At 45.1% G+C, this 23742-nt stretch overlaps 1 protein-coding gene across 6 annotated transcripts in view; it reads right to left on the reverse strand.

The window, feature by feature from the left end:
* TBC1D1 (TBC1 domain family member 1) overlaps window positions 1-23742 on the reverse strand; it is a 1125494-nt gene that overhangs the window by 347235 nt on the left and 754517 nt on the right. For 3 of the 6 annotated variants that reach the window (XM_086963987.1, XM_086963989.1, XM_086963990.1), the window contains 4 exons: window positions 20310-20587; window positions 16035-16193; window positions 15378-15497; window positions 14900-15042 (listed from right to left, as the gene is read on the reverse strand). In XM_086963987.1, coding sequence (XP_086820113.1) covers window positions 14900-15042; window positions 15378-15497; window positions 16035-16193; window positions 20310-20587 — 700 coding nt within the window. The remainder of the gene's footprint in view (window positions 1-14899; window positions 15043-15377; window positions 15498-16034; window positions 16194-20309; window positions 20588-23742) is intronic. The other 3 variants (XM_086963988.1, XM_086963991.1, XM_086963992.1) reach the window with 1 other exon arrangement.

The raw sequence follows: 23742 nt of genomic DNA on the forward strand, positions 1-23742 counted from the left end.
ACCGGTTTCAGGTCACTACAGCCTTCCTCAGTTAGTAGTCTTGGCTGAAGCGGAGGCTATCCAGGCGCCCGGACTCTTCAGGTCGCACTCTGACTCTTCCAGAGCGCAGAGAAGACTGCGAACGGCAGAAATGACAAAAGCCCCGGGAGGATGAGGAACCACAGAAGCCGCGAGACAATGGTTCAGAGTCCTCGCTCACTGCAGCCAGCGGTCAACACAAGGACATGGCCATACAGATAGAGATAGAGATTATGGGGGGGAGGTCGGAGCCGAGAGTGAGCAGCAAGCAGAGAGCTATTAATTGCTACAATGCTGCTACACAGGACCTTCTCGATTACACCTTGAATTCTCTTTGCCTCATATGTCCTGTGCCCGCCCGAGCCCATCACCCCCCTCCACTTCACCGCTCAGCCTCTGACTCGCTATCTCACTGTTCACTGAGTATTAATCACTCTGTTCACTCTTGCTCTGTAGGTCTCTGTGGTCAACTGACTCAATTACAACAGATACAGAATACCGTGGCACACCCGATCCTAACTGACAATAAATATAAAATGTATGCACACAGCATCAACACTTTGCCCTGCTCATAGTCATTAGACACATTATCTTTAAATTAATTTCTCATGTTCAAATGTGTGCACAATTTTGTAACACTATATCTCTGGCAAGGAGGATATGTCTAGACACAATTTTTGCAGGTTTGTCTGGGCAAGAATTGTTATGTCTCAGGTTTCCTGGAAAAAAATTTCAATATCGCAATGGTTTTTGTATTTGTTGATAGTGAGTTTATTTGTACTCTATTCATAAGAGTTGACGAAAGAGAAACAGGCAACATGTGTTTCTCCCCCTTACATGGCCATCCGGCCTGGGGCTTCCTCAGGGAGAGTAATTTTTTATTTTAATTCTATCAGAGTCGTCGGTTATTTGAAAAGAATAATTTTCAGAGATGCTCAAATTCTAAGCATAATGCCAGGGCGGAAGCGGCGGTCTGGTCACGTCGGTGTGACTATGTCTGGACACGTATGTACTATTTGTGACCTTGCAATAAGGAACGATCTCGAGCTAAATGTCAATAGAGAAAAGAACAGTAATTTACTATCTGTAGAAATTAGATTGAAGCCTAATGTGCTGTCTTTTAGAAAAGCAGAGAATACATTTCTTTACTGTAAATTGAACTTGGATGAGTCCGTTTGCTCGACTTTTATGCAACTGTCTCTTCTTTGTTCATTTGCTTCCAATTTGTTTCTGTCACCCTGATTATTCTGACGTTATGTAGCACAGAGGCACTTAGTTTAGTAGCCCAAACCTCCCACTACATCATGACCCCCCACTTACATTTTCCTTCTTTCCTCTCGCCTCTCCAACTTTTTACAGATTTGAAATAAATATTCAGCTTCCCTCCCTGTTCAGCTTTCAATCTCATATTCAAAGTAAAAAAACAAAAAAACAATTCTCTATACACCCAACCCTCCACTTTATACCAAAGCACCATAAAGGAATTTAAGGTTGCTGTGAAACAGAAATGTGTTCCTTTCGGGCTAAACCTTTGAGCTAGTCCAATGACACCATACTGTCTGCAACTCTCCATCACAACTCCACTTGAGTCCACAGCACCATAAAAAGTGGAAGAGAGCAAAGCTCATCCCACAAAGGCATACATCTCGACATCAGCGCCACACACTCTTCACTCAATCTTTTTTGCATCGTCCTGTGAGAACTTGCTTGCTAGGCATTTTCCTTTACTGGCCCTCATCCCATTGCTCTGAAGTTAGAATGATGCAACCTGATGTGGACCACCTTCCAACCACTCTCTCAACTTACTCTGCTTAGGTGAACCTAACGAAAAATACCAATGCCCAGTAGCTTTTCCCATATGCCTCAAGAACAAGGAAACCCGACCCACTGACCTTCCTAAGTGAAAACCAATGCGGCCACATCTTTACCTAAATCATACTTAAATTCATCTTCTCTTAGATAGTCACCTTTCATGATTTTATCATTGAGGTGAAGATCACACTAGTCTCTCCAACACCAGCTCCCACACCCCATTTCCAAAAACAACTAAAGTATTTTTGAAGGGGAGAGGACAGAAAAAGTAATTTTTTCAATTGATTCAGAATCCCAATACCCATTTTCTGGTATGAATGATCTTCTTTTAAAATGACCCTCCTGGCCATTTCTTTGGCCAATGATGCAATAAGGCAGGGTCCTTTTTTAATCCGCATAATAAGCACAGAAAGATTATGATTCAGGACCCAATGAACAAGACTAAATACTTCTGCATTCCTGAACTTGTATATTGCAAGTTAAATGTTTGCATAGATAGATTTCGAGACCCATTAACATTGAGTATGTTTTCACCAGCTGCTGAGGAGTGTAGATAATTGGTGGCCTGCAGAGTACCCCCAAGACTCCACCCTCTCTACACTGACTTTTTAAACTCTGTAGAAGCTCTCAGAATCCATCACGTCAGCTAGGGAATGAAGATACAGCAGTACTTAAATGATAGCCAGCCCTCACCTAAATAAATGGACATTTATTCACCCAAAGAAGCTCTGTCCTCATCGAGTGATGTTAGTACTAGTCCGACCCTTAACTGAATCCCATGACAAATTCAAGCTCATTAGCAAGAACGTCAAACAGTCCTAGAGCCAGGACTGGCATTCCCAGATGAAGTAGGAGATATTTACAAAATCATGACCAGAATATGGAGATACCCATTAAGGGACCATCTCTCAGGGAAGCCAGGAAGGGTTTTGCAGCGGTCGAAGCGCCTTGGGACCCTATGGGTAAGTAGTGCGCTATATAAATGCCTATACATACATACATTACATCTGTGCTTTGGTTCGCTCAATCCAAGACTCCCTGCTGACCAGTGTCCTCAGTATTCACCTGATTGCAGTGAACAATGGCTTGCGTGCCACTAGTAATGTGAAAAGTCTAAAAACAATCTACCTTCTCGGAGGAGCCTGTCCAGTCCCAGACATTGACCAGGTTGCTTGATATGACAGGAGGACGAAAGAGTATCACCCATCTCTGTAGGGCATTGTGGGAGGATGCTTACCTATAACTCCAAGGCCCACATTCGATGAGAAAAGAGCCTCTGGACCATAGCACGCAACAGGATTGGCAAAAAATACACAAAAAGACACACAATCAGTTTAAATGCTCGGTTTTAATTAATCAATACAACTTAGTCCTCCAACTGTACCTCACTCCCAATGTTTTGTAAAAAATGAACCCTAAAAGAACAGACGAATATCCTTGCTGTAGAGCTCCTGCAGCTGACTTCATTCATAGTCTGGTACTGTGTTAAAATAGTGCCATATTGGAGAAAGATACTTGAAACTCGTAAACAGGTCACAAATTGGGAACTGGAGGGTACCCCCCCGGGAGATACTGCTGGGCTTACTTCAAGCCTCAGTCAAAAAGAAACTTAGTCGTAAATTCCTAATCCATGGGCTAGTATTGGCTAGGCGTTGTATCGCTGTTAAATCGTTAGATGCATGCCTGCCGACTCCAGAGGAATGGATGCGGGATATACTTGAATGGGCCAAAAGCCGAGGAAATCAGGCTGAAACAAGTTAGATGAGATGAAAAACTAGAAGACGATCTGAGAGCATGGTGGCAGATGATGCTTGAACTATGCACTGATGAAAGTGAGGTAGTCACAAAGGTATAACTTACTAGGGAAACCTACCACCTGTACCTCCACACAAGGTGCCCGAAGGGGAACGGGGCAATTGGATATTATAACGATGGATGGTACCGCAAGGAGATACTGTTTTAAATGCGAGTCCCTGTATGCCTCGAATTTATTTAACATGGTCTGTTGCTAATTTTTGGTTTTTTTATTTTGTATTTATGTTTATAAATTTTTCAACAAGGAAATCACAGCACAGCAGTGTAAAAAATCTCAGATGTACAGTATCTATCTTCACTATACAGTCGGACAGTATTGTTACAGGTAATTCAACAATAAAGTACGTTCTCCCTTCGTAGCCCATTCCCATCACAGTTTCAACATTCCTTTCTGTGTTATTCCTCCTCCACACTCATCATCTCGAGCACTCGGTGGTTCACATATATCCCACCTAAATTTGTTCCAGGACTCACAGATTTTACTCCATTTACATGGATACCCCCGATTGGTGTATACTGTTCTTCCAGCAATCATGGTCTCGTCCATATCTTTGCACTATGCGGCCAATGTGGGTAGCTCCGCTGAACCCCGGTACGCTTAACTGTCATAATCCTTAATGTGGCTCAATCTTGTGCCTGGTGAGGGAGGTCGTTAGGCTCCCAAACATTCAACAAACAGCGTCTGGGCTCCGGTACTAGTGAGGCTTCTTCCGTTTGGGAAATAGTTCTCATCACTTTTACCCAAGAATCCATGATTTTGGGGCATTGCCATATGGTATGGAAAAAGGTGTCTTCGTCCCCACAATGACGTAGGCAATACGAGTGTGGTGTTTTACCTATCTTGTGTAAGGTGTGTCTGGTATAGTAAGAGCGATGCAAGATTTTTAGCTGCACCAGTCTGAGTCGCGATGGTATACCCACCACGGGGAAGCTAATGTCTGCTGCCATTCCGTCTAGTTAAAGTCTCCCACGTCTTGGGTCCATTTGTCCCTGAGGGGTCCGGTAGGTTATTGACCAACTTCTGGTATGTAAATGATGTTGCTTTCTTAAACATACAATCTGTCAGCAACCTGTCCTCCAGAGGGGAAGCCTCCGGGACATCGGTGCCAGGTGGTAGTGCCACTGTCAGTGCATGCTTTATCTGTGTGTACCTAAAAATTTCAGAGGAGGCCAATTCATACTGTCGCTGAAGATGCTCAAACGTGACAACTTCCCCCTTGCTCCACATATCCCCAACTGTGGATATACCTATGTCGTCCCACCTATCGAAGCCCTTACTATTCCTGAGCTTACCCAGTCGCTTTGAGTCCCAGAGAGGTGTCAGCTGAGTTATAACCCCCTGCCATCCGAGTTTAGCCTGAGCCCTGTGCATTATGGTAACAGTGTGTTGTGTGGGTTTCCACCAATGTTTTGGGCAGCGTCCGGTCGTAAAGGGCAGACAGCATACCATTGGATCCCAAGGCTGATCTATCCGCCTTAAATGCTGTGTCATCCTGCGGGGCATGCATCCACTGATTAATAACTTTCAATTGCGCCACCCAATAATATAACTGTATGGTAGGGAGCGCTATCCCACCATCGTACCACCCACGGACTAACTTGAAATGCGCTATACGCGCCGGTTTATTTCCCCATAGTAAGCTGGAGACCTGGGCTACTACGCTATAAAATAGCTTGGCGCGACTGGGAACGGTTTGTTTTCAAGCACGTATAAAAATCGGGGGAGATCAATCATTTTGAAGAGTACTGCCTTATCTAACAATGTTAACGGCAGTGTCCCCCAGTGTGTTGCATCCCTTTTAAGGCGGTCTAACGGGAGTTGGAGATTTCGTTCGAGGAATTCGTCAGGGTAGCCTGTTATATGTACACCTAAATACTTAAAGCCATTCTCAGAGATTTGAAGTGGGCAGTCCAAGGGGAGCTGTGGTGGGGGGCCACTTAATACATAAAGGATCGATTTGGACCAATTTATAGTGTATCCAGACGCCCTTCCGAAGATTTCACAGATGTTTAGGATAACTAGTATGGAACGTTTAGGAGAGGTTAAATTTAATAGGACATCATCCGCATATAAGGAGATGCGGTCTTCCCACCCTGCAGTCCATTCAAGTCCCCGTATCATTGGGGCCCATCTAATCCAGGCCGCCAGTGGTTCCAACACCAGAGCAAAGAGTAATGGCGACAAGGGGCAACCCCGACGCGTGCCACATGTCAGGGGAAAGTCGTTTGAAATGTGGCCATTAGCCACAACATGGGCCATCGGTTTAGTGTAGAGAAGACGGATCCAGGCACAAAAATTAGGCCCAAATTACAGATGCCGGAGAGCACTGCGAATAGGAAGGGCCATCCGACCATATCTAAGGCCATACGCGCATCCAGAGACAATATGACCGCCGGCTCTTGTATGTATGGAGCGCGGGCCATTACCCCATGCAGGCGTCGCAAGTTGAGGGCCCTATTCCTGCCGGGCATAAAACTGGACTGGTCTGGGTATATCAGGGTCGTCAAGTGTGGTGTGAGCCAAGTTGCCAAGAGCTTAGCAAGAATTTTGGCCTCATGTTAATCAGTGATATTGGGCGGTACGAGGCAGTGTCCTCAGCAGGTTTGCCCGGTTTTGGTATAGCCACTATAGTAGCCATATGCTGATCTGGTGGGAGCTCGCCCTGAAAACATGCGCAGTAAGTGTGGGGCAACAGCCCCCGCAGTTCTTCTGTAGAGTTCTTTAGGTATCCCATTGGGCCCCATTGCTTTGCCGGTCTACAGAGAAAAAATAGCCCCCTGCACTTCCTCCACCGAGTGATCTGTTTCTAGCTCAAGTGCTTCCTCCGGGTGAGTTTGGGCATATCAATGTCCTTTATATTACTCATGGCCTCCTCTTGCATCATCGTAGAGGTGGACCTGTATACCGTTTGAAAGTGTTGTGCTAGTGTGTGCACTATCGTCTGTGGATCCGTAGTAGGCCCACCCCCTTCCGTAGAAATCTGTGCTATCCACTTATTACCCTGCTCCCTTTTGTCAAGCCATGAAAGGAGTTTTCCTGCCTTGTCGCCTGTTTCATACACCTTATGTTTCACGGCCGTTAACCGGTGCATGGCCACAACCCGAAGATGTTCTCTGTGTTGCTGTTGTTTCAGACGTAGGGCTTGGGACGTGGCGGGTGTTGGATTAACAGTGTGCTGTGTCTCTGCATTATGCAAGTCCAGCTCGATATCTAGTAGCTCTTGCCCTTTCTCAGGTTGATGACCTGTAATAGATGCGATAGCCTGCCCTCGCAGCACTGTTTTTTACGCTTCCCACAGGGTGGTGGGAGAGTCAATCGAGGCAACGTTCTCACGGAAGTAGTGATCTGTCGCCTTAGTAATGGCCTTTTTGATTTTGGGGACCTGCAGGTAGCCTGGGTATATTGGGTATATACGCCGTCGCATCTTGTGGTGGTACGTGTATTGCAAGAGTATTGGAGAGTGATCTGAGATACCCCTGGGTCTGATCTCCACGCTGTCGATATTGTGAAGGCTGTCCACTGAGGCCAAATAATAATCTAATCTTGTCAGACTATAATGTACCCCAGAGTGGAATGTGCATTGCCGTGTGGTTGGGTGGTATTGTCTCCATACATCCGTAAGTCCGAGTGCCTCTAGAAAACCCCCAAGGCGAGATACTCTGGAGCCACTGGCCCTCACAGGGTATCCATCTATCGTCCAGTCTATAGTAACGTTGAAGTCACCCCCAATCAGCAACTCCCCCGCCGAAAGAACAAGTAGAAACTTACTGAGAGCCGGGAGTGTAATCGTATGTAATGCTGGTGGGACGTAAACTGAGACTATGTTGATAGAGCGCTCCTCCCACTGCCCAGTCAAGGCTGTGAACCGACCCTGGTCATCTGTTTTTGTGTTATGGATTATCAGTGGAGATTGCTTGCGCACCAGAATACCCACCCCCCGGGATCCCAAGGAGAACTCTGAGTGCACCATCATCTTGTACCCCCATCTGTCCAGTGCTTTACAGGTGGTGCCAGTAAGGTGGGTCTCCTGCAGCAATACTACTGCTGGCGTGCTCTGTTTGATACACTGTAGGACCAAGCTTCTCTTAATTTTCTTCCCCAGATCACGCACATTCCAAGTGAGCAGGGAGAGAGAAGCCCCCTGAGTCAGCGAGCTTGTACCCTGCGTAAGGCTAGGCAGGGCGTGTTGTACCATGTCTGGTGATGTTTGCGAGACTCCCTGCCGGATCACTGGGGATGTACCTATGTCCTGTACTGTGTTGGCACGATGCGCATCTGAATACTGCACTTGAAATCATAATAACAGAGAAACAAATAAAGAAACATTCCCCTGCCCTCCTCCCCCCTCACCCTGCCTCCCTGCCCGACGGACTCTCAATTGCTTGCCACCCCAACATAGAGTGCTTAAACCCATTCCCCATGAACATTACTTGCGTGTAGGGGGGGGGAGAAGTCCAAAGGAAGTTACATCTTTCGCCTCCTCAAAGGCAATGTTACTGTAGGGTCGAATATTGTCTCTGATCGACAGTGAGTTCGGCTATGCAACATGATTATCTCTCACTCTCCGACCTCCTTCTGCCGCTGGCAGTCCCCCTCCACGTCACACTCCCGATCTCTATGGTCGTCCTCTGTTCTGTGCTGTCTCCGACATCTATCAGGGCGCCCAGTCCCCTCTACTCGCCGCCATCCCTCCAGCCAGTCGTGGGCTTCCTCAGGCGTCTCAAAAAAACAAGTTTTTCCATCTGCCACAATCCGTAGCAGCGCTGGAAATAGCTTAGAATAGGGCAGTTATCAGGCTCTCAGGCCTTTTTTACATCCAGGAAGCTTCAGGTTTGGACTTCCCTCCCGGCACCCTGCGTGCACGTTCAACAGAGAAAAAAGGTTGAGAGTCCCCTGGGTTGTAGTCTATTTTTTAGGAGTTCTTCTACGTATAGGTCCATTGCCGGGCCCCCTTCGCTCTCCGGAATGCCCGTGATTCTAACGTTGTTGAGGTGGGCAGGCGTGCCCTTCCTGATCATCCAGCTTCGCCGTCGTGCATTTGTTTTCCATCTCAAGCTGTGACACTTTTTTGAGCAACGTAGTTGTGTCCTTCGTTAAAGATTTGGTCACCGGCTCTACCTCAGTGACCCTGGTGGTCATTTTCGGAAAATCGGCCCTACAGTCTGCGGGTGCCGCACGGTCTTCTTGGTCCCCATACAGATAGCTCCTCCTCTCCACTGTGTACTTGGCAGCAGTCAGCATCTGGTGCCCCTCTCCTTCCATGTCTCACACCCAGGTGAGCCCACCTCCAGGTAGAGCCACCGGCCCACTCCCGAGCCTCAGCTGCCCAGCACCAACACGGAAGCCTTCTCACATCGCCAGTGGTCAGATAGGTGCATCAATTGGTGCAGGGGGATGCCCGGTCGCGTGAACAGACCGGCCGCCAACTCGCCTCCCGTCCCGCGGGTCACTTACAGGCCACAGTAGGCATCCGCGCTAGTACAGGGGGAGACTTGTGCTTTAGGCCGCCACCACTCCCGCCGCGTCCACGGCCGACAGTCCTCCCGCAGCCACACAAAGCGGGCAAGAGTCACCGCAGACAGCCCCTCAGAGGTTGGCACATGCCGCAATTTAGTCCCCAGACTGGAGCCGCCGCGGCAGGCCATCACCGCCTCTGCCCCCTCCACAGCGCCACGGACCCCGGAAGGGTGCCGGACCCGGCTCGGTGAGATCCGCTCACCATCAGCCACAAGTAGGTGCCTATGAGTCGTGATAATCCTGGGGATTATTGCACGGATATGCTGGGTAGTCTGTCTTTTCCCTGGAGCTCCTCTAGGCTACGGCCATCTTGCTTGGCAGCAAGCCTAACGTTTGCTTTTTGAACTTTCCACCTGTTGGGGGGCAGGGTGGGTCTAGCAAGACGAATGTTTTTTCAATTAAGATTCAAACAGAAATATCAGTATGTGTAAGTATATGAAGTGATTAATCTGATCCTGATGCCAAAAAATCAATAAAAATGGTTTAAAAAAAAAAAAGAAGATACAGCATTCCCACCATATCTTGCCATGTTGTCAAAAACTGGAGTCTCTCCAATCTTGGGGCAGTATAGCCTGTGGAACCAACTCCCCATCTTATGGCAACAGCAAAAGAGGCCTCTACACTACCTCACTATCTAGGAAAGAAAGCAGGCTTCATTCTGTATAGATATAATTAGGTCAATGCATGCTATTGGGAACAACCTGTAGAGACAATTTAAAAGCTTCAGATAATTAGAACATTCAGTGAGACTTACTTTGCACAGATTGCCTGCGGCTCAGGGTATTGAGATGAATCAGTTATGTTGTGTTCACTGGACTTGTTGTGGCCAGCGGCGCAATGGTCTTCTCTACAATCTATGATCTAATGTGGCTGTGTCCAGTCAGTGTATCAATTCATGTAATGGTCCCTCACCTCTCCTCGAAGGGCTTTCTTCTTTCAGGTGACTCTGCTGGTGAATCGCTTAACACTCCACCTTTGATCAATTTGAAGATACAATGCTTTTCAGAAGCACTCAAGTCCCACCCTTTTTTTAAAACACGTTTTTATTGGTTTTGCACAGAACATCGGTGAGACAATCAGCCGGTATATATTCAAAAGTTACTCTAAGTTTGAATCGATCTCGACAAATTCTTATCTTCCCCCATCCCACCCCAGCGGTTCACATTATAAGCCAAAGTGTACCCTCCCCAACCTATCACATCAGTCTTCCCCTGATTCATCTTCCGAACTATCGCCATCAGATTCAGGTATTGGGTCGCAAATATTCCCCCTATAAGTGTTCCAGGCCGCTCATATTTTGGTCCACTTCCGGGGGCACCTCCGATTTATGTAGACAGTCCTCTCAGTCATCATATTGATGTCCATGTCCCTACACCAAGCCTCTAACAATGGTACTTCAGTGCCCCCCCTTTCTGCGCTATGTTCCTTTTAGCCACCATGAGGCCTATTGTCGCCCATGTTTGTCCATGTCGTGATAAGTCATTCGGTTCCCCTATATTGAGAAGGCATCGACGTGGCTCGGGCAGCAAGGAGACACTAACAGTTTGGGACATTGTGAAGTCCCACCCTTTTAATTATAAATTAAATCTGTCCGGACCCTTTGGGTAGGTGCATTCCTAGTGCCTAGCAGCCTTCCAGTGGAAATGTGTTTAAAGGCTTTCCCAATATTCCCATTCTTTTATTCGAGGATTGAGAGCGCATAATATAAGCCAGCTGCAGCAGGATAACCCAATGCAGAAAACCTACCATGTACTGGCTCAGGTCCAGTTGCTGGGAACAGGATAGAAGTTGATTGACTGACTCAGAGACAACGTCCACAGGTCTCGCATACACGCAGGGCCAATAAGGAAATATAAAAATTACTGTAAAGATATTTTTACCTGCATGCTGCCACATTTAAGTTTGGGTTTGCCTTAAGAAGGCAACTGTTTACTGTGAGTTTGGGTGCTGCATAAAAGTAGCAGGAATGTGTAAATACTGTATATGAGGGAGGTGACATGCAAAAAAATAAATAAACATATTAGAGTCATTTGTGTCATGGAAGACTAGGGCAGTGTCCTGTATGAGTATCCTGATGAGTATGCCGAATTGCTGAGTGTTATAAAGGTGCACACTGCATAAGAGTGTTCTTTATCTAGATGTACAATCCTTTCAGAAAAGATGCTTAATATAAGTTCCCTGTGTAGTAGTAAGGAGAATCAAGTATTACAATATTGGGCTTCTAAAAGAATGAATAGTTTTCAGGGTTTGCAGCCATGGAAGCATTATGCAAGAGAAAGCAAAGCTTTCCCTGGATGGCTATTTAAACCAGCACCCTGGGAACGAGGCTTAGCGATCGAGAAGAAGAGGAATCGGCACATGATTCTTTGTAGTCCTTCAGGATTTTTGTCAACCTCTCAAGCAAGATCAATGAATTTGAGCATGATATTAGGGTCAAGGGAAAAAAAACACCAGTGACATTTTTTTACACATAAGGTTAGAGAAGATAGGTCTAGGATGATGAAAGATTTATTTTTAACTGTTGAGTCATCCATTTGACTTCCTCCAATTGTCCTAACCTGAATAAAGAACTGGGAGGTGCATCTATATATTGAATTGAAGAGTGTAAATAAGAACTGGCTTAAATATTTGATTTGCAACTTGATGCCATAAGGTGATGGTGGAGGAAGGTTCTCACCATCTAACCTTTTGGGGAAAAAAGACATATGCTTGCCAGGGGCAGAAAATGAAAATACAACAGGTGCATGTTAAATGAAAACCACAATCTTATTATTACACATTATAAACCAATGGAATATTATTAATCGAATCCCAAAAGTTCATAGGAAAGCGAATAAGTAGCTCTTATATTTTTCAATCCTCAGTGAAAGCAAATTATTAAGCAAGACTCAAAAAAATAAGAGTACATTTAATTCAGAGTCCATATGTTTTTCAGGCTTCATCGATGTCCTTAGTATTTCTGGAAATGATTAAAAGAAAACCCGCCTGTCATAGAAAGGAGTGGAATAAAGTATTGAATTGTACTTAATTTAGCCTTATGGTTCAAGAATGGAAAACATCTTGGTTCTCAATATAAAAAATGCACCATGATGTAGCTACGGTGAAAGTAAAGAGGACTACCAGTAGCGGCTGCTCCGGATTGGGAGTGGTGTGGTGGGGAAGGAGAGGAGAGGAGAGGAGAGGAGAGGAGAGGAGAGGAGAGGAGGTGCGGTATGGAATGCAAGAAAAAAAAAAAACTTAACTTGGCCGACCGGGGATGCATATTCCTCACCAGGCTGTGTAAAGCAAGCCCGGTAGGGAATATGCAAAGTGCGCAGGACTGTGTGGCCGGTTCCAGAGGGCTGGCCAAGCAGTCATGCGCATTTAAGGAGTGCAAACCACTCCTCTCCCTGCTTCGGCTATCCCCGCCCTGAGAGACAATCAATCCAATAGGAAAAATAAAATGATAATTATACGTTATTATCATTTTATTTTTCTATTGAAGTCAGTGGGGCGACGCTACTCCACCTTAGTGGAAGAGCTGCCACTGATGACTACTTGAACCAATAGTGGTACAGCAGATCAGTAGGTGTTTCGAGGAGCAGCTGATACAAAAGCAAATCCTTCAAGAGGACAAATTACAAAGAGCTTGTGAACGCTGCTGAAGATTAGAAATTGGAATACCAGATTGTAGGTCCAGTATAAAGATAATGCAGATTGATGCTCTGAAATCTTCAAAGTATAAAAGAGTTCTTGCATAATTTGAGGTACAATGCCCTTTGAAAACAAATAACTTTTACTTCTTGGTAAGAGTATAAACAGCAGCAGTTTCATCAGAAAAGAGACATGTCTGCACTGACTGAAAAACACCATCTAACCATCTTCATCAGGCCTTCTGCTACGTATCGGGTCATGATGATACCCTTCAGCCTAACCTCAGTGGTATCATGTTTTCAAAGGATAATTTTCTATATATTTCAGCTGTCTCACAGTTTGAAAGTACAATATTCAGTATGTTTACAGCTTACAAAAGTATTATTGCATTTAAGAGGGCATCTTAGTAGTACGTTTGAGGGGAATCACAATATCCTTCTGGATCAGGTGTGTCCATAACGTAAAGTGGAATACAATATTAGAGAATATAAATGTGTTAACAGGGAGACATTTACATCTACCAGTAAGAGTCACGGTCATTGTGAATGCTCTGCCACCCGACAGCAGGAGCAGTTGATGCCATTCTTTCGTTTGCATGAATTTTACGCTAAGCATGGACTTGCTTCCAAAACTGAGACTCTCAAAGGTTTACTGATGAATGAAGGCTGAGTATACACCAATGGGATGAAAAGGCACAGTAGTATTTAACAGAAATCAATCAGTAATGCACCTGCACTCTGGTAACGTGTAACCAGTCATATTTGTTAACATCCCTGTAGAAGCAGGTTAGTATCTCATGGGTGGTTTACTGTCCCTATTTGGAGGACAGGGGATATATGCCATTGCCTTTTATAACACTTTCTCAGACACCCAGAATCGAAATATTAGGTTGTCGAGAAAGAAATTATTTTTTGCACTTTGGCAGTACAAAAGTTGTGTGAGAACCTCACTTTATAGTCTACACAGGCCACACGCCATTGGTTCACATATTAAGAAAGACACGCCCTGGCAAATATAGAGCCAGGCTTCTTTCAATGGGTACAGAATTACATCCTCAGACTGAACATATTTCTGGGGCAACATCTGAAGTGAAATTGTATGTCCAGGCTATTGCTACTGGATGTTAAAAATTGTAAGCTTGATGCAGGGGCGGATGGGAGAGCTGGATACGGAGCCTTCAATATGTGCATTTGTTACGGTATAGATGATTTGTACCTTTCAGAAATTGCTAGTATAGTGGTACTGGAAAAACATGGCAAGTTTAATTCAACTGTTCTTTTTTTTGTAAAGGTTAGTTTAAAGAGAGGGATCGGTCACTTTCAGTGCATCCAGTTTTAAAGGTTGATTCAGATTATCCTATCAGAATTACAGTTGATTAATATGTAATTCTCTACACACAGCTCAGAAAGGTGAAGCATGGCATGCTCCCATTTCTCCCTCTGCCACTGAAACAAGGTAATATGGAACACTGTATAGGACCCACTCCCCAATGGGAAACAGCCATGACAACGCAGGAATTACCCCGCAATGCCATTACAACGAAGGGATTACAACGAAAGTCGTTACGACTTTCGCTGGAGGGCGCTGTTGTATAGGGAATAGTTTAATTTTCTATCCAACACCTTCCCTACTGTCAACGTGGGCTGGAGTTGGAATCGAAAATTAAACTATTCTACTATCCAGCGCCCTCTAGCGAAAGTCGTTGTAACGACTTTAGTTGTAATCCCTGCATTGTAATGGCATGCGGGGTAAAAGCCTGCGTTGTAATGCCATACAACCCTCCCCAATAAACACAGCAGAGGATCTTTCATGATAAGATCCTCGATAGACATATCCGACACTGAAATGGAAAAGTCAACATGCCCCATTCACGTATGGCGCCCGCTCCAGCCAATGGAGCTTGAGCACCCACCCAAACTAATGGACAACGTACCCACAATGATTCCAGCTATAAGCGGTGGATGAACATAGTCCTAACCGCAATACAACCACACTGATGCAGAATAAGTAAGCATATTGCCATTGGCACTGCTTCTTCAATAAAGCAACTCCATGCATACTGAAATCCAACAATATCTACAACATGTGTTTATGTGGTCTTACCTCCTTCATATCGGTTTGGAGAATCAAAGGATTTCTGCGGTGTTGCTACACGAAGGAATATCTGCTGTCTCCATGAATGTCTTCGAGTTCTTACTGGGCTTTCACTGTTAATGTCAGCTTCATCTTGCTTACAATCCAAATCACTGAAAGTAGTAAATGTGTAAGAGAAAAGCAAGATCAAAGTCTTTGACTGTAGATGCACCTGTGAACTGAAGAGCAATGCTACACAATGGAAAAGTGTAATCGTCTCTACACCGGAGGTACAAGTATGGGTTACTAGACGGTTAGTCGAGGAAAGCTTCAAACAAGTAAGCACAGTCTTCCACTCCAGATCATTTATTAGGAGGATATCTCAGAGTTCTTCCTACATAATTACATCATTTCAATATTTACAAAATACATTGTGGTTATCAAATCCAATATCCCAATTATTAATGATGTGAGTATCAGTCGACTGACAGTAATAATTGAGCCCTACCTTTTTTTGCTGCTTAATTCAGAAGAGTGATTTTCTGCTACGGGAGCCAGAAATTTAAGAAAATTTGGCACAGAGGAAGAAGAGCGAAGCTTGTTCCGTAGGACAGTACGGTAGGAGAAGCTTGGAGGACAGTTTGAAATAAAGAAGCAGTCAGGTAAGGCAAGAGAGCAAAGAACATAAAATGTAAGCTATAAAAAAGCTCCCACAACACTATGGAATTTCTGACACGCCTAACAAGGAATATGCAGACGAAACCCATGTAACTGAAAGCATTTTTGACGTCCATAATCATAATTTTTGATCCTCTTAGTTTGCAAGACTTAAATAAAACTTTCGACAGTTTTAATAATGTTTCTAAATCATTTAACCCACTCCACACTTACCCAATAAGTACAAAAAGTGTAACGTTTTCATTTTACGTAACATGCACTGACTGTACCAAATCATTTAGAGGGTATGCGACCGATCACGCTCTGACATTAGTTAAAAACTTGCAACGACTATAATTACTTTTTCCATTATGGGAAAAATATATGATATTTAATAAATATTGTGTTTAACGAGAATAACAATTTGGGCATTTTAAATCTTTTGTGCCCAACTAAATAAATGTAAAATGCCGAAAGCATTCAAACCAAACTATGCTTGCCGGCTCACCTCTTTTGCACGGTGGGGCCACCTTGGTCCGCAAACGAACTGTACTTAAACTTTTTAAACAAACTAGGTGAAGAGGCAGAGACTACAAAACGGCCGGAAGCAGCGGGAGCTGCAGGCTGGTCTGAGCAGTTTGAGGGCTCTCTTGTAGGCATGTCCGAGCTATGCAAGCAGCATTCCAGCGTGAGGGGGAGAGCAGCAGGAAGGGAGTCACATAAACAGAGAAGAAAAAGAAAAAAAAATACAGCAGAAGAAATACCAAACAAAGTGGGCAACGACGATCACGTTTAGTTCAGTTATAAATGTCTACCTTGCCAAATTGAATTTTTTTTCTCCAGAAAAATAGACAGTAAAATACCAGATTTGTTTTCTGTTACATCAAACGTATCACAGCAAACAGGTAAGAAACAATATATTTAAAGTAGAAATTATCCCAGTTTCAGGCACATTATTACTTAAATCGTATCCACTTAAAACACAAGTATAGCGTTTCCGTCCTCTGAAAATTGCAATGATTACTGCTTAAGAGTTCATGAATTTTCTAACTTGGGACAACTTATGCCTCGGCGGCCATCTTTTCGTGACGTTGCTGTCTAACAAGTGACTTGAACTGCTGTTTATTCTGTGTCATAATAAAGACTTGTGAGCTTTACTAGCTGAGAAATTAATTCTCCTAGTTGATTGGGCAGAGTGGACTTTCCCAAGAACAGAGTAACTGTCCCAGACTGAATCATATAAAATGTAACACTTCATGTGATGAAAACAGATTTTGTGAACATTAGAGCTCCATGTATTAGAATTAGAGAGAAAATCTTCAAATGTATTTCATTGCAACTCTTGCTCTTCTAATGGTTTACAAGTATGTGAACCATGTATTGATGTAGTAAATGTATGAAGCTTTTGTCTAAAATACTATGTAAGGGCATGGCTTCTCAAAGTTAGGAGGAGACGATTTTCCCATTCTTAGGAGGTTAATCTAATCTGGATTTGAAGTAGAACGTTACTGGGTTATTTGCCTATTCTATATTGATCTGCATGCTTATTGATTTCCCGAATGTGGGCTCAGTCTATATACTTAATTGTAAATGTCTTTAAAATTGAGTAAATCTTGAAACTGAGATCCTTGTCGGTCAACCTTTGTCAGAAATGCTTATTTCGTGCCTTCTGTGCATTCTTTACTTTGCTTGTTAAGTTAGAAGGGTCCAGCAGGCAGCACCTAAGTCTGGTAGGGACTGCACCGCAACCAATCCAATGCAAGTGCATTGAAAGAACTTTTAATGTATGGGTGTTTGAAATGGGATTCTTGGTTGGCTAGGGAGTGCGCCAAAGTTGGGCAAAAATCACCACTCTAGTCAGCATAAGGGAGTTAGACCCCTAAAATAACCCCTGCTCACCCCCTTGGTAGCTTGGCACGAGCGGTCAGGCTTACCTTAGAGGCAGTGTGTGAAGCATTTGCACATAACCAACAGTAATACAGTGTAGGCACTACAAAAGGACACCACACCAGTTTCGAAAAATATTCAATATTTTTATAAATTTAAAACCAGACCAAAACCGATCGATAAAAAATCCCCAATAAAGTACTTAAAAATCTTCGGTTATCCAATTACGCTTGGAAAATAGTTACTTGATGTTGATAGCTCCGTCCAGGGCTATCGCGGCGTTGTGAGCAGACAAATTCAAACAGCTCTGGCTGACCGCAGCATTGCGGGCCAGCTGAGGTGTCGGGAAGACCCGCGAACAGTACCTTTCAGAAATACAGGGCATCGGAGACCTCTCGTTGAGCCTCCGAAAGCACGGCGTCCACAGGCGTCGGTTGCGGAGGTCAGTGCAAGAGTCGTCGGTGCCCTTGTAGTCGCACGCGTTGTAGATCAAACTCCTCTCTGATCAAGTCAGGAGCGCTGGCGTTGGCAGGCGTTGAGTGCTGAAGTGCATAGTGCAGCTTGCGATGCGGGCAGGTCGCGGTGCAAGCAGCAACTCGGTGGCAGCGTCAGCAGGCATCGTGGTGTGCCGTTGCAGCGGTGCCCTCTGTGCTGCCTTCAGGACATGAGGTTGGCAGTGCCGTTGTAGATTTGCTTTTCTTCTGTTGCAGCACAAAACATACAGTCCCCAGTGCTGAGGGCAGAAGCGCTTGAAGTCTTTGCAGTTCTTGAGACTTCGTGAACAGGGGGGCAAGCTCTACCTCAAGCCCTTGGGGAAACTCACAAAGTAGATTGCAGAAAGTTCAGTCAAGTCCTTTCACTGCCCAAGACAGAAGCAGCCACGGTAGGCCAATACAGCAAAGCACACACCAAAGTGGTAGGTCCTTTTCACAGCATCTCCGGCGCTTCTTCTTGGCAGTCTTCTTGGCCAAAAGAGTTTTAAAGTTCAGGGACCTGGGCCCCAATACTTATATCCCAAAATCCTTTGATCTCTTGGGTAGAGAGTGTCTGTCCCCAGCCAGAACCAGTTCTGCCTTCTCTGGTGTGATTTCCTGGCATGTGGTGGAGACGGCATTGTCGGAGGCAGACCAGGCCCTTTGAGGTGCAAGGAAATCTCCTCCCCCATTGCAGCCCAGGTAATTCAGCCCTTTCCCGACCTACCTAGAATATCTGGAGCCACGCCTGCTCCCCAGCCTTCTGTCACCCAAAACCCAGACAGGCAATTTACATTCCAGCAGAGGCATATGGGATGACTGAGTAAAAAAATACCTACTTTCTAAAAGTGGTATTTTCAAACACAGAATGCAAAAATCACCTTCACTAAAAGATTGTAAGTTCAGGCATAGTACATTTTATTTTCTTACCCAGTTCCCCAGGCCAGTTATGTTTATAAGATGTCATAAACAAACTTACCATTCTGTCCTATGGGGAATGGGTAGCCTTGCAGTAGCGAAAAACAAAATGGGAGGTAATTCGCTACCAGGTCATGCCAGGCACACCACAGCAGGTCCTATCTTTTACATACATTGCACCAGGCCCACCACGGTACCTGGGGCCTACCTTAGGGGTGGCAGGCATGTTAGAAAAGGGAAGGTGGGGAATTGCCACCCAAAAACCTATACCCACCCTAAAAATCCCTTACCATCCAAAAAAACGGTCTGGGACGAATTGATTATGCAGAATGTAATGACTGCCCATAGTCAACTTGTGTGCAGTGCATAGAGATCACGGCCACAGTCCATGTCCTGTGAACTCTGAAAATAGAGAAATATGATGAGTTATGCCTGGTTGTGGGGAGTACTGGGCACTGCCAATTTCTGCCCTGCGCAATCCGAAGATTGTCAAATGCCACAGACCACGAGAGGCGAATGTTACAGGCCATGAGTCCGTGCAGGAAGGCATGGACCATAGTTTTTGCATCACATACAGATCACAGCTATAGTCTTTGTCCTATGTGAATGTCATACAGGGTGTAGCCTCTGTAGATCACTAAAAACTAACTGCACAAGCCTCGGTCAGGAACATCAAAGTTCCTTACCAAATGCTGAACCCATGTGAATAAAGTTCAGTTGAAGTAATGTGGAACCTCAAAACCAGACCAATTCCTACTCAGGTAAGCAATACAGTCCTTACTTCCCTGACAATAAACCCTGTATCGCCCCCCCTTCACAAATAAACAAATTACGCAATCAATCCATTACATGACGTCTCCACTGACATAATGAATCCATCTCGCACTCATCAACAGTACTAGTGAGATGCATGCTGTGGTGGTATATGGCAATTACGACATCCTAGTACGGAGAGGACCAGGAAGGTAAGTCAAAACATGGCTGCGGGTGGGGGTGGCGAGAGCCACAGTGAAAGTGAGGCTGCATGAGGGGCATCCTAGGGGCAAACAGGGTAGTCGGCTGCTAGAAAAAACAGGCAACTGGCACAAAATGAGCCTGAGTGAGGCATTTGACTGACCCAAAACTGGTGCCATCTCAACTCTTTAGAAGTGTTAAGGAAATTATGTTTTCACAATCTTTTATGCGTCATGTTGTTACATTACTAATTAATTAAAACCAAATCAATTAAGGGGACTTACCATGAAATATGATCTCTGTGTCTCACTTCTCAAGCCTGTGTCTAATAACCAATGTGTCCTGGTTTCATAAACCTGCCTCTGAGTTACACCCCATCCTGACACTGCTAATCGCTTGAAACACTGTACAGAAAATCGATGAAGAGGGGGTTCTGCTTCTTCAATAAATGCAAAATGCAAATAACTGGCCATGTGGATTCTGGAGGACAGGCGGTCAGTAGTGTGGTGTGCACCTAGTTATCATTCACATGGCTAAAGCGTGATACTTACTCCTGCTTGCGAGGGGACTCGGTGCTCAGCGAGTGATACCGTGTGAGTTTTCTTTGCGAGATCGATGGAGCTCGCTCGACTATATCCACGCTCTCCGTCCTCTGGACTGGGAGATGGCTCAGCGTGTTGGCCCGGCGTCGGAAGGCTGGGTGGGAGAGTTCCTCCGGCTGAGAGGAGCATTCACTCTTGCTGTCCTGGGAGAGGTTTCCCACAGACCCATGAGGCTTCAGTGGAGACTCAACAAGGTCCTCCGCTTCTGCATCACTGGTCAACTGTTCCTAAAACAGAAACAAAACACCATCACCCTTGAGAAGACAGTTTTACATGTTATGAACAGTATTTGTTTAAACGTAACATTTGTATTCAAATTATCATTTGCACGCAAATTTGAAAAAAACATGTCAAAATTAAGCTCCTTTTACTGGTCGATTTTCAGCTGTCTCGCTCAACATATTTTCTAAAAAATAAACAATTGTATTTCTTTATTATAGAAATAAATAAACTGTATTGTACTTAGCTAATACCTCCCAAAAGTGGAACAGATCTTTCCACCCATATTCGTATATTTCTATTTCGTTGTGAAATATTTTTCAATGTTGCCATGCATGAGTGAGCCCCCCCCCCCCCCCCCCACCCCAAGGTGATAGCAGCCTGGAGGGTGAAAAAGTAAGACTGCGGGAGTCAGTGTAAAATGCCACAATCCAAGGCCTGGATGCATGGTGCTGAAAGTCACTGCCTGCTCCCATTGGCAAAGATCAAGAATCACTAACACAGGCTGGTACAATCAAGGCAGCTCGCGCAGAAGCAGAATGATGCGGCTAAGGTCGAGGGGGTACTCTAGGCAGCATTTTAACTTCTTCTGTATGAGGGTATTATTGTTGCTGAAGGAACATGGGTCAGGGCAGGAGAAATCATGTCATATGCACACCTCGATACCAGGGAAAAGTTGCTGGTATTAAACTGTTTGAGCCTGGATCTCCGCTTGTGATATATACACACTATAGTGTGCCGCGGACCGGCTGTGTGGCAGTCCTCAATGCCACTTGAATCAATGTGAACTGATCTCTGAACCAGCAGAGAAGTCTGCATACCTGATCACTCAGCCCCTTTGCCTTTTCTTGGCATATGTGCCCACTCCACCAGATCCTTAACTCTTCCTCGTGCTGTTCCTCTACAACTCTGCTCTACACAACTCATCCAGGTTTTGAATTTGTTTTGCTGTCTCTACAATATTGTCAGCTAAGTATCACAGCAAAACCAATCCTAAATTTGTCGATATCCAATGCAATAGCATATGGGGTGTTTAACATCCCTACGCCTTCATAAAATCACATTCTGATTTTGCAAAAAGCTATGCAATGAAGATTCGCGAGGAATAGCATATTTAAAACAAACAAATCCTGTGTTTATGACAATGATTTTAGGAAAGTTGGACATGTGGGATCACTTGAGCATTGTTGAGGCAGAGACTTAGCCCAACGACACTCACAATGCCAGTGAGATGATTCATGCTTCTACAGTAAAGGACAACACTCTGCATGATTGTACCTACTGTTTATATAAAAGATGCACTGATGCCCCTTGAAGAAGATGGCCGTAGCAGAGGCCTCTGCACATCTGAATTCCCTTATGTGCTGTGCAGACCAAGACACATACATTCAGATTAACTCTATGTAAATCCAGCTTATGTGATAATTCTGGAATTCTAGCACAGATCCAGCCCCACAGACCTATTTTCGACAGCTCTTCCTTAGACATAAGCATGCTGGCTTTTGGAGAACCATGCCTAAGGGAAGCTACCTCTTGATGGGAGGAGGCGGCTGAAAAGCTCGGGATATGGAAAGGCAGTCTGAGACAAGCGAGAAGATGCTGCTGTGGGCGCTGCAGTGGCCATAGAGTACCAGTCCAGCAAGTGATGCACACAGTTACGGAGTATCATTTGTTCCCATTTTGTTTCATGCCTGTAGCTCGCAGCAACATAATAAACGGGTAAATGAACTAAGTCTGTGAAATGTTTCTGAGATGTTCATGGGATCATATTGATGTTGTGTGCTCTACAAAATGGGCTGGTGACTTGAATAGGGGACTGCTTTCACTTCTGAGTGCCTAGAAGTGAGAAGTAGGAGACATTGCCGATTGTATTGCAGATTAATTGTGAGAGAAACAGATGCCTTGATTGTGGAGAAGTGTGGCTCAGGGGTTAGAGGCGGCAGACGCGGAAGCTGAGATTGGCCCTGGACCAGGGTTCAATTCCCCGCCCCGACGGGGGTTGGGCTCAATAATTCCACGGACTTGATAATTCTCACTCTGGTGCCTACTCGACTCACGGGTTCACACTCTGCGACTCTGGGCAATAGCTTGCTTAATCTCCACAACGGCCCCTCGCGGCGGGATGCCTGGCTTTCACCTTGTGGATACCCTGCCGGGGTATCTCACAGGGGAATACCAGGACGGGTTCCCTAAGCAAGCGCATAGATGCCTGCGATGTGGGCGATTTGCGCTATATAAATACATGTACATTTACATTTACATTTACTTGAGCATTGTTGAGGCAGAGACTTAGCCCAACGACACTCACAATGCCAGTGAGATGATTCATGCTTCTACAGTAAAGGACTTAATAATTAAACAACAAGGGGTAGAGATGGACAGAGTTTCTGAATTAAGCAGAATACTCTCACCCAGTCAAGAGATCAGGGCTAGATCCAACACCGTTTTTTAGCTCACTGCACCATCCCAGCTCAGAACCTGGCTGTATGCAAATTAGTCTGTTCCTGTCCCAGTGCATGATGGGAACAGGGAAAACCAAACTACAAAGCCAATTCTTTCACTGGGAAGGAAACAAGCTTCCGGGGACCGGTTTCTGGCATTACAGCCGTCTTCGGCCCGGCTTGCTTGAATCCTGATGGTGCAATGAGCAAGGGACTCACATCTGAGTACACCCTTCCACGCTTATGGTGGACAAAATAATTAAACAACAAGGGGTGGTGATGGACAGAGTTTCTGAATTAAGCAGAATACTCTCACCCAGTCAAGAGATCAGGGCTAGATCCAACATCGTTTTTTAGCTCACTGCACCATCCCAGCTCAGAACCTGGCTGTATGCAAATTAGTCTGTTCCTGTCCCAGTGCATGATGGGAACAGGGCAAACCAAACTACAAAGCCAATTCTTTCACTGGGAAGGAAACAAGCTTCCGGGGACCGGTTTCTGGCATTACAGCCGTCTTCGGCCCGGCTTGCTTGAATCCTGATGGTGCAATGAGCAAGGGACTCACATCTGAGTATACCCTTCCACGCTTATGGTGGACAAAATAATTAAACAACAAGGATTCAAGGATTCAGGATTCAAGCAAGCCGGGCCGAAGACGGCTGAAATGCCAGAAACCGGTCCCCGGTAGCTTGTCTCCTTTCTGGTGAAGAATTGGCTTGGTA

Source organism: Lissotriton vulgaris, chromosome 3_2, assembly GCF_964263255.1.
Source record: "Lissotriton vulgaris chromosome 3_2, aLisVul1.2, whole genome shotgun sequence".
NCBI lineage: Eukaryota > Metazoa > Chordata > Amphibia > Caudata > Salamandridae > Lissotriton > Lissotriton vulgaris.